The following is a 12,017-nucleotide window of genomic DNA, read 5'->3' on the forward strand; positions in this document are numbered from 1 at the left end:
ATTCCAGCTATTACAATGAGCCTGTCCTCCTATAGCTCATCCCACCAGCCTCCTCAGGCGTGTGTGTGTGTGTGTGTAGTGGGAGGCTGTTTTTCTTCACACACAAATGAACCAGAGTCACTGAAATATTGAATTGCAAAATGAAATGAAAATAAGGTTTAAGCACCAGCACATGTGTTACTCTGGCAAAAACATCACTGGTCATCCGTGTTCCAAACCCCCACTTTGACACCTAAATTCACAATATTTACTGCAAGAATATGAACAACATTTTATAGGTTGCTTTATTGCATGGTTGAGCAATGAACATAAATAGAATAAAGCCATCTCCAAACTGCCTGAATAGAACCAAAGTACAATCAAGCTGTACTACAGGCCAAAAGCATGCAAACGAAAAGAGAACGGAAACAACAGGGAGGGAGAGAAAATGAACATATCCCTCTCCCTCTACTCCTTATATAGCCCAAACAAACCTCTCAAATGCAGAAAAGGTGGTAAGCACATTTAAGACATTCCTTCACAACAATAATGGGTAAACAAAATCTCTCTTAACAGAGAGAGAGCAATATGGGGACTGGGGTTTGTTACTGCAACACCACAGCTTCCGTAACAGAAGAACCACATAAAAGTGCATTCCACTCCTTCATAGTGTTGCCTAACACGACATAGCATCGGCAGATAATTAATGCCACAGCTTAATTAATTGGGATCACTGGGAAAGATCTAGTGGCATACTATGTCTCATTCAATGTCAATGTCATTCGATATTGAATTCACTTCTTTTCCCAACCTCACCAAGCATGGGGCTGGGACACTCATAAACGTTCTGTGGTGGGTGAGGATAGGAAGAGGGTGAGTCAGAGGGGTGAGGCTGAGTAGGGGAGGGTTACGTGAGGTGCGTCCCATGCCAGCCAAACCCATTGGAGCGAAACCACCAGTATGGCTGGTTATGCTGCTGCTGCTGACAAAGCTGGGCCCGGGCCCGACTCCAGCTCCACACCGCACCACTCTCCTGGAATATACCTGGCCGTGCCGACCGGGAGTGAAACCATAACAAGTTCAGGAAACTGATCAGCACACTCTGGGTTTAACGCCGTCAGCAGGATGCCTGGCCTGACTCCTCAAACCAAGATGTTTGAGAGAAGCAGAAGAAGTCTGCGTCAAAATGGCACTCTAGTCCCTTTATAGTGCACCACATAGGGGATAGGGTGCCATTTGGGACTCATCTGAAGAGAAACCCTCAAACCTCAAATCTCAGGAGTCCACCCATCATGACAAAAATTACTTCTCTACATGTGCTCCTCTGACTGTTCCAAGCCTCTACCTGGACTGGAGAGACAGAGCTCACTCATCCAAATCACTAACTGACAGCAAAAGATATGAAAGTAATGATGCCCAGGTTAGTGGTTGAAGTCCAAGATGGCTGACGGCTCCTCAGGCCCATGACAGATCCTACTTTATTCCAGCTTTAAAAGAGTCTGTGGGGGTTCGGCCAAACAACAGAGTCCATTTTTTCCCCTCCTCCTAATGACCTTCCTATGTCAACCCCCCCACAGAAAAAAAATGTCAGAAACTTTGAGGACTGGGGAGGTAATTTTGAGCTGGCTTTAATTTGGCAGAGGAGAGACTGATGGGAATACCATTTGAATTCACTCAGCCCATATGTGTGTGTGTGTGAGAGTGAGAGTGAGAGTGAGAGATGTCACCAATTGGGACAAGACTTCACCAAAAGCACATAAACACATTTCAACATGTGGCCACAAAGTGTTAGTAGGACATGTGTGTTGATGTTACACCTTCTAGCTTTTAATACCGCGATCCCAAGGTCTTCGTGCCGGAAAGAACGCCAGAGGTAAGCCTGAGTTCACTCTGCTCTGTCTCACTCTGAAAATACAGCCATCTTGTCCTGAGAGAGTTAGGATATGCTGAGAAAAAGAAGAAAAAGTGTTTGGCTCGATGCTCTGCGAATTCTCTACCTGCCTTACGGATCAGCCTGCTTTTCATAAGAACATTGGGACTACTAGCACCAGCCGCTGTCTGGAATTCCCAAGCGAGGTTAAACGGAAGGACATACTGGAGCAGGAACGTCTGATAAACAACTTGAGGCAGGCGAGTTAAAACAAAATGGACAGAAGAACTTTCATAAGCATCCGTTTCATTTTCAGTAAGACATCGTCTTGTAAAATAACCACCAAACCTGTCACATCTACATGACACTAATAGTCAAGATCAGGATTGTCCTATAATATAACATGTTACCCACATTTCCCATATTTACAGTAACACCCACCCCTCATCCCCACCTCTGGCCCTACGATTTTGAGGACATTGTCCTCAGTTTCACCAGTGCAGCATTGGAAACGCCCTATTTAGGTATTTTTGGGGGGCTAGTGTAGACAGTTTAGACAGTGTAGACCAAGAATCATAGCTGAAATCACAAAAGTCTGTGTCTTTCGGCCAAACACCGGGGTAATGTCTTATAGTGGAAATTCGGTAAAATGCCCTATGCTGGTTGAGACACCTCAACACCCCTCTCCATTGAGTCTCAATGGTGGCATCTCTACACAGGGGGCACTGGTTCCATGTAGCAGTGAACAAGCCTTTTCATTAAAACACATTGCACTACGGGGCATTAATACTAAAGCTAGGCATAGAGAAAAAATAAATGGTTCAAAGTTCAAAGGTTACACACGTCGCACTTAAAAAACAAGGCTATACACTTTGTTCTGATCCTCACGCAGATCGTTCTGTTGCACAATAACAAATCCAGAGTGAGGGGGCGGGGCCAATAAGAGCAGAGCAGGCCAGGCCAACAGCTGTCATTGTCTGCGTCCGAAATGGAACCCTATTCCCTTTCATAGGGCTCTGGTGAAAAGGAGTGCATTATATAGGGTGCCATTTGGAACGCAAGCCCATGAGTGGAGGGCTGGCTGGGCTCGCGGCGCAGGCTACTCACACGAAGACAAACAGGACGCTTCCTCTCGGGTGACACTGTGATGAGAGAGATTGTGGTAAAGCAGTTTGAGCTCGTCTCCGCTGGTGCTGGGGTAAACATCGGGGACCACTCCCTCCATCCTTACTGATGGACCAAATCATTCTGGATTAGAGTAACTCTCTCCAAAAAGAGAGAGAGTGACAGAGAGGCTCCCAAATCCCTCCTTGGATCAACAGTACAATGGTGCAGTACTCTCGCTCTCTCGTTCTCCATCCCAGGGGGTGTGTTTCTGTCTTTCCCATTTCTTCTCTTTCCCTCTCTCGCTTTGTCTTTATGTGTATGTGAGTTTGAGAATGTAAGTATGTGTGTGTGTATGCTTGTCTATCAGTGAATGAGTGTATGTGTTTATGAACTGGTGACCTCCTGACCCCATCAAGCTGTGAGTGCTGCTTTTGGTACGGGCTAAACCACAAAGGCTGTCACCCAGAAAAAGCTGTTATGTTTAACCCTGCACGGTCCCAAAGGCAGTGAGTAGACACAGCTCATACTGCCTTGTGTCTGTCCTGAGATGTAAACAATGGCTACATAACAGCTGATCCTCAACACGGGGGCCCCTCAGGGGTGCGTGCTCAGTCCCCTCCCGTACTCCCTGTTCACCCACGACTGCGTGACCAGGCACGACTCCACCACCATCATTAAGTTTGCAGACGACACAACAGTGCCTGATCACCGACAATGACGAGACAGCCTATAGGGAGGAGGTCAGAGACCTGGCCGGGTGGTGCCAGGACAACAACCTTTCCCTCAACATAACCAAGACTGAGGAGATGATTGTGGACTACAGGAAAAGGAGGACCGAGCACGCACCCATTCTCATCGACGGGGCTGTAGTGGAGCAGGTTGAGAGCTTCAAATTCCTTAGTGTCCACATCACCAACAAACTAAAATGGTCCAAACACACCAAGACAGTCGTGAAGAGGGCACGACAAAGCCTTTTCCCCCTCAGGAAACTAAAAAGATTTGGCATGGGTCCTCAGAACTTCAAAAGGTTCTACAGCTGCAACATCGAGAGCATCTGACTGGTTGCATCACTGCCCAGTATGGCAACTGCTCAGCCTCCAACCGCAAGGCACTACAGAGGATAGTGCGTACGGCCCAGAATATCACTGGGGCTGAGCTGCCTGCCATCCAGGACTTCTACACCAGGCGGTGTAGGAGGAAGGCCCTAAAAATGGTCAAAGACCCCAGCCACCCCAGTCATAGACTGTTATCTCTATTCCCGCATGGCAAGCGGTACCGGAGCGCCAAGTCTAGGACCAAAAGGCTTCTCAACACTTTTTACCCCAAAGCTATAAGACTCCTGAACAGGTAACCAATGGTTACGCGGACTATTTGCATTGTGTCTTTTTTACTGTTGTTATATTTATTTACTTATCTATTGTTCACCTACAACCTTTTTTTAACTTAAAAATTGCACTGTTGGTTAGAGCCTGTGAGTAAGCATTTCACTGTAAGGTCTACCTACACCTGTTGTATTCGGCGCATGTGACAAATCAAATTTGATTTGCATCGCAAAAGAGACCTTACAGTATTCCCTATATAATGGCACTGCTTTTGACCAGGGCCCATGGGGAATATGGCACCATTTAGGACACATGCAAAGTATCACTTGATGGTGATGAGAAAGATTGACATTGATCTCAGTTGGGGAGTGGGAGTAAAGAGAGTTGTGTTGTACTCACCGAACCGCTTGTATCCAAAAGACTGTACTTCCTCCTCGTCGGCAAAATCGTCTGTGGGAATAACAACAGATACACGTGTGTTAGAGTGAGGTCCAAGAGAAAAATCACACACAAGAACGGCAACAAATGAAGTGTATACTCCATTGGTTCCAGAACAAATGCAATCGATATTTATTTTGAATATAGTGCCGCAGTCACACACTGAAACCCACTGCATAGAGTAATAAGCATGTCAGGAAACCTTCGTACACTGTGTGTCTGCATCCCAAGTGGCAGCCTATTCTGTGTATATTGCACTACTTTTGGTCAAAGTCCTATGAGGAATAGGGTACCATTTGGGACGCAGGCTATACGTATATCAACTCCCCAGCCACCATGGTTAATGATACCTCATTGTACTGCAGGAGGAGTGAGTAACCCCCCCCCCAGCAGAGGTCAGGACAGAATGTTCTCCCAACAACTGTTCTGTTACTACTCTGGCTGAGAGACCTTATTATAGAAATCAAGCCTTTAAAGCCTCAACTATCACACAAAGTAAATCGCAAGATCCTGAAGGGACTGTTTCCATAATTATTGGCACCCTTGATGAAGATGAACAAAAAAAGAATGTCTAAAACAAGTAATACAAATACGAGGGAAATTATATTATTTTATACTATTACAATTGCTCAGAGAAAAAGATTTTGCTTTACAAGTAATAGAAAGAAATAGGTGTCAAACTTATTGGCACCATGTTTTCAATTCTCTAGCACCCTCCTGTGCGAGGATAAAGACACTGAGCCTTTTTCTAAAATGATTTATGAGATTGGAGTACATGTTGGGAGGGATCTTAGGCCATTCCTTCATACAGAATCTTCCCAGATACTTGATATCCTTCATCCGCTCTTGTAGACTGCCCTCTTCAATTCAAACTACAAACCACATGTTTTCAATTGGGTTCAAGTCCGAAGAGTTAGATGGCCATTGCAAAATGTTTATTTTGTGGTCAATTAACCATTTAGCTCTATTTCCATGTCATCTGACCATAGCACCTCCTGGAGTTTGGTAAACGGCATTGGCACTTGGATTGGAACCGGTGCTATGGCCACGCACACCAGTAGAAGGTTTGGCGTTGAAAAGCTTATGCAGAAAAGTACCTCATACCTACAGATAAATATGGAGGTGGATCTTTGATGTTATGGGGATATTTTGCTTCCACTGGTCCTGGGGCCCCTGTTGAGGCCAACGGCATCATGAACTTTACCAAGTACCAGGACATTTTAGCCAAAAACCTGGTTGCCTCTGCCAGGAGGCGGAAACTTGGCCACAAGTGGATCTTCCAGCAAGACAATGAGCACTGATCAAAATCCACAAAGAAATGGTTATTTGACCACAAAAATCAACATTAGGACTCTGGTCAAATGAGGTGCACCATGGCGAATAGGGTGCCATTTGAGACACAGACTAGGTAACCAAATGGATACAGGACACCAACAGGCATTTGTGGCAGCCAGGATACTACACAAATGCCTTTCTCTATAGGAAGGATAAATAGGCCTTACTCAGCATATGGCTTTATCATCGTGGTATGTCATGGAGGCTATAACTCCCCATCAAGTGCCTCTCTCTGTGTGGAAAGGAGACAGGAGGACTCCTGTATAAGCCACAGGCTGCGGTTTCTCTGGGTTGTTGACTGTAAACCTTATTCAACTTCCCTACACTACACTAGAACCCAGCGCAGGTCGGCGGCAGAGAAAGAAGAACATCACTCATAATGGCTAGCAGATGTACACTCTTGGACAAAAGGGGCTATCTAGAACCTTAAAGGGTTATTTGGCTGTCCCTTTAGGATAACCCGTTGAAGAACCCCTTTTGGCTCCAAGTAGAAACCTTTTGGTTCCAGGTAGAAACTTTTTGGGTTCTACCTGGAACCCAAAAGGGTTTTCCTACGGGGACAACCAAAGAACCCTTTTAAAGAGAGAGGCAGTGTCGTCTGAGGGCAGTGTGAGGGGGAGGGGGAGGGAAGGGCGACAGGGGTGAGATATGTTGGGCGTGGCGGTTATTATAATTAGCAAATAATGACGCCACTGCTTAGATAAATTAAGAGACGCTCACTAACACAAACTCTATGACCCTGGTTGCGTCCCTAATGGCATCATATATATACCCCACGAAGATGAAGAGGTACATGGGTATGTACCTCTTTTTCCTGTGTGTGATTAAAGCACCTGTGTGTGTTATCTCTCGGGTTGCTTTGTTCCCCTCTAACCGGGGGCGTTGTCAATGAGTCACAAACCAGTGAAATACGTAGAGCCAGGTCGCTCTCTTTCATGGTCCTTCGAGTATGGTTCCCGGGGGATCCAGTGGACTACTACCATGTGGAGATACTACTACCCTCTCTGGAGCCTATGGGATACTCTGAACCAGAGAGGGTGCCGAGGTTCAGCATGGACCCAATGTTCCCTCTCCTCCACCTGTGGGATACAATTCAGCACCAGGTGGGGCCGCATCCCCAGCAACCCAGCACGTGGATTGTTCTTCTGCGTTGGAGTGCCGGGGAGTTGCAGCACCGTGGACATCGCTGCATTTGTCATAGGGTGTGCAGGAGTCCTGTTTTGCCCATATTGAGAGGAATATACAGTCTTCTCAAGTGATACTTCGCAGCAGAGGACCAGATCCGGGGCTTCCTCCTGTTAGGGGGGCTATTCCCAGCGGTTTGCTGTGGAGAGCATGGGACAGTCATACGGGGGACAGCAGCAAGGGGTTGTCTTTTCAGGCCTGTCACCGTCGCCAGATGTGACTGTGACCATCTGGTGTGACTATAATGCCTCTCCAGCCCCGGCAACAACTGAGAACATGTCCTCGGCCCCCGCTGGTCCTCATGAGTTGCCTGCTATGGAGACTAAGCACACACCAGATGTAATTCCCCATCCCCCCTCCACTGCTGTGGAGTCTGGGAGAGTCCTCTCCCGTGCCCGGGCGGCCTATGCGCTTCCAGTAGCATTGCCACATGGTAGTAAGCCTATGTTGCTGACTGGACCCTAGTCCTCACAGCCACCGGATCATCAACAGCCAAGCTACCCGGAGAGCCATTGCCAGCGGCAGAGGCCCTGTCTGCCTCTGACTCTCTGCCTGTCCCTGCACTAGGGGACCCTCCAGCAGCACCGGACCTGTCTGCTGCTACCTGGGCCCATGGGGGGACCGAGCCACAGCACTGTCACCATCTACTGACAGTACAGCTTCACCTGACAGAACCACAGCCCTGGGTCCGGTTCTGTGTGTTCAGGATTCCCCTGCCTAGCGTGTACTGCCTGACCCAGCTCCAGTCCTGGTCCTGCTGCCTCTGTACTCAACCACCAACATGACTGTGGGGGGTTGGATCAGACCTCACCGGGGCCAGGCACCCAGACTTCACCCTCCAGTGTCCTATCCCAGGGGAACCACCTATTCCTGCTCCTGGCTGTGATCTTATTCACCACCTGCCCTGGTCTCACCAGCACTGCCTCCTGACCTGGGGGACTTGCCCACCTCTGTGGGGGAACCACCGCCGCACCTACTCTCCACTACTGGGGCATGGCCCGTCTCTGTGAGGAAATCCCCCCCAGCACCTGGACTTGTTACAGTGGGCTGGCCATACTCCAAAGTGCCACCCGCATGGATGCCTTAAATCCTCTGTTCCTTGGCAGCTCCTGACCTGCAGCTGATGGAGTGACTGCATGGAATAACTACACGGGGTGGCGGGGAGCACCACTACTGACATCTCCGGCAGGGGAATCCTTCCCTTTTGTAAATATGCTGCACATATTTTAGGGGTGGCTTTTACAGAATCCCCCTGCCGAGGGTGTTACATTTCACTGTTTGTGTGAGCATTTGTTTATTTGCTTTCTGGAGCCACGCTGTCTGACTCACCCATTCTCACTCTTTCTTCCCCGTCATGTGAGTGATCAATATCTCCTACAGCTCATGGCTTCAGCCAATTGAACAATAGCCATGTGTCTCACCCTAGTGCACGCTCTAGCCGTGCAGTCTCTCCAGGCCCAGATTGGCTAGCCAGCCTGACGCACGCTCTCCAAGGGAGTAAATATTGACTAAAATCTGAACTGTGTTATTCCAGTCTGTGAGTGTGGGTGGATAGAACACAGGAACTTTAATCACACACAGGGATGCGTGAACACAGAAAACATATCCATGTTCATCTTCTTCTGTGTGTGATTAAAGTTCCTTAGTGTGTTACCTGGGGTGGCAGGTAGCCTAGTGGTTAGAGCTTCGGGACAGTAAACGAAAGGTTGCTCGGTTGAATCCCAAAGCTGACAAGGTAAAAAGCTGTTGTTCTGCTCCTGAACAGGGCAGTTAACCCACTGTTCCTAGGCTGTCATTGTAAATAAGAATATGTTCTTAACTGACTTGCCTAGTTAAATAAAGGTGTACAAAAAAAACAAAAAAAAACTCTTGGACTGCTTTATTCCCCTCTAACCGGGGAGGGTGTCAGTGAGTCACAAACCAGTAAAATACGTGGATCCGGGTTGCTCTCTTTCAACTACTTTTGACCAGAGCCCTAGCTGCCCTGGTCAAAAGTAGTGCACTTTATAGGGAAAGGTGGCGCCATTTGGGACTCTGTGTCTATGATAGAGAGATGACTACACACTAAAAAATGAGGGTTCTATGTGGACCCATAATGCCTCAAAGGACCTCTACCGTGCTCTACCGTGGTTCTTTGCTCTTTTAGTGGTAATTAAAATGTAGGGGCTGTGGCTCATTAGAATATGTAAGTGGTGTGGCTTGCTCACAGCTCTTTTTGTGCGACCGTGAGTGAGAGTGTCAATTCCAGTTTATGTAATGTGTTGTGTTAGGCACCATACATTTTATATGATTGTGGCAAGTGATTGTGTCTTGTAAAATACTCATGTATGGCCTTGTGTCAATTGGGAATTGTTTAATAAATCAGTCTGTGGTTCTCAATCTAAATTCTCTCCTCACGGACCTGCAGGCATAGCTCACTTGATTAAATGTGTCACAATAATAACACCTAAGGAATTTGAACAATATAATATGGCTGACCAGAATCAAAAACACTGTATGGTTATTCTACAAAGAACATTTCAGATTGAGAAAGGTTCCTTATAGAACCATTGTCCCTAAAGGTTCTGTGAAGAACAATAAAAAGGGTTCTATATAGCCCCAACAAGGGTTGTAACCATAGCGGAACCTTTTTTTGGTGCAATATAGAACCTTTGGTCCTTTATAGAACCTCAGGCAAAGTGTTCTTTATAACACCATACAGGTTCCATTTAGAACCTAATGAGCATTGCTCTTTATTGCACTTTCAAAAAAGGGTTCTATATAGCACCAAAAGAGTCCGCTATGGTTACAAGACAAATAACCTCTATCTGGTACTATTTAGAACCATTATTTTTCATGTGCATATGAACATACTGAATGACGTGTCCCATTGTTCCTCGATCACTTCTGAGAGACATATGAGATGAGTCCCCATCTATGGCGTCATTAGGTCATGTGTCACAGGGGTAACAAAACGTTGGTGTCCCACAGGGGAGTTAACTTTTTTGTAAAAATGCAATAGGCTACATTAGGTCTATACATGGAATCATAAGGAGAGAATCAAATCAATGTAATACACCTCCCTGCCTAAAATATATTCATATTTCCCTTTGAATAACAATTGTGCACACGGTCTTATTGTTAGTAGAGGCTAGAACAAAAGCAGCACTGATATACAGTATATCACAAAGGACCTAAAGTAACCAAACAAAAACAGTTACTCAATCAATGCACTACTATAGAGAATGATGCGACTGGCGGAGAAAGGCCAAGTCATTTCACAATACAGCTGAATTCCACACCACAGGCACTTAATCTCATCCAGATGTGCAACACTCAGGCACAGATACAGAATTTATCGAAAGCATTTTTTTGGGCTACCACTTCAAACTTCTCAAAACTATTTTAAAGATGAACAGCACCTTGCATAACACATACTGTACCTTTCATGGCGTTGTATAAATCTGTTAGGAGTGCAGAAGAGATGAGAGTCGCTATGTCACTTTTTGTTCATCTCAAAATTCAGTCCAAACGAGCAGGTTTGAATCAGTTGCTGGGAGAACAGCAAACTAAACGCTCGCACGAAAAAGTTCCGATCATCCAAATTCAGAATTTGAGGACTGCGCACGACCGTAAAATGTTAATCTCGAACATCCCGTTAGAATCCCATTGTTCCGTTAATTGCCCACACTGTTGGATACAATCTGGATAGAGAAAGTTAAATTTCCCCGTATTCGTAATATTTTGTGTTGCGCTGGAAAATGCACCCGTGGCTTGTGTTAGGTTATATTAAATATGGCTCTTTCCAGTGTGCAGCGCTGACCACAATCACAAACTCACAAACATTTTAGAGCCGAAGGATGTCCCGCGTCTGCAGCTCCGTTCTGCACACCCCACACACTCCTCGCTCTCCTTAAAGGTGAGGATGCCTTTCAGCGCAAACTGTAGGATACCTTGAGAAACTGCTGGCAAGAGATTAGATTACTGGGTGAAAAATCTGGTACCCATTAAAGACCATTTCAAAGGGGTTGGGCAGGGGGGCTAAACCAACGTCACTGGACCTGCCAGCGACTTCAATGCATTGTGTTTTAGATGTTGCATTCTTTCTCACTTCAAGTAGGATTTCGATAGGCTGTTAGACAACATATTTGGAATGTTGAATCTCCATGCATGCTCTCTCTTGTATGCCTTACAAAAAAGATTGCCGTTTTGAAACTGCCATAAGTGCATTAACTGCAGTCTACTGTGGTATTTTGAAACAGTACTTGCAGAATAACTGCAGTGACTATTATCAAAATTGGGAGAAGTTATCACATACTGCACTCTAATTGCAGTTACACTGCAAAATTACTGCAGTAAAAAAGCTGTTATTTTTGGATGCAGTATGTGTAGCATACTGCAGTGTAGTGCAGTTATACTGCATTCTGACTGCAAACTTTTTTCGTAAGGGATAAAGTTGTAAAATGTCTCCACTACTACCAATGACTATTATCACATTTGGGAGAAGTTATCACAGCTGGGGGTGTGGAATGCCATACCATTTCATTCAGCCTAATGGGAACCCAAGCATAGAACATGCCCTCTCTGGTTTGTGGCCCCTGAAACCTCTTTGCCCTGCAGAAGCAGTCCCACTGATCAAAGACACATGATTTTCTCAGGCTAATTAGCACATCAAAGCCGCATGTTTTACTGAGTGTCAATGGGATACTACTTCTGGGGCGGCAGGTAGCCTAGTGGTTAGAGCGTCGGGCCAGTAAACGAGCTGAGAAGGTAAAAATCTGTCGTTCTGACATCATTGTAAA

At 46.1% G+C, this 12,017-nt stretch overlaps 1 protein-coding gene across 1 annotated transcript in view; it reads right to left on the bottom strand.

The window, feature by feature from the left end:
• LOC110535009 (collectin-12) overlaps window positions 1–11,124 on the bottom strand; it is a 48,892-nt gene extending 37,768 nt beyond the window's left edge. Inside the window, exons 1-2 of the mRNA XM_036935355.1 lie at window positions 10,659–11,124; window positions 4,678–4,728 (exon numbers count right to left, since the gene is read on the bottom strand). Of these exons, the coding sequence (XP_036791250.1) occupies window positions 4,678–4,728; window positions 10,659–10,665 (58 nt within the window). The 5' untranslated portion in view covers window positions 10,666–11,124. The remainder of the gene's footprint in view (window positions 1–4,677; window positions 4,729–10,658) is intronic.
• Between the last annotated feature and the right edge of the window lie 893 nt (window positions 11,125–12,017).

This window comes from Oncorhynchus mykiss, chromosome 11 (assembly GCF_013265735.2).
Source record: "Oncorhynchus mykiss isolate Arlee chromosome 11, USDA_OmykA_1.1, whole genome shotgun sequence".
Classification (NCBI taxonomy): Eukaryota; Metazoa; Chordata; class Actinopteri; order Salmoniformes; family Salmonidae; genus Oncorhynchus; species Oncorhynchus mykiss.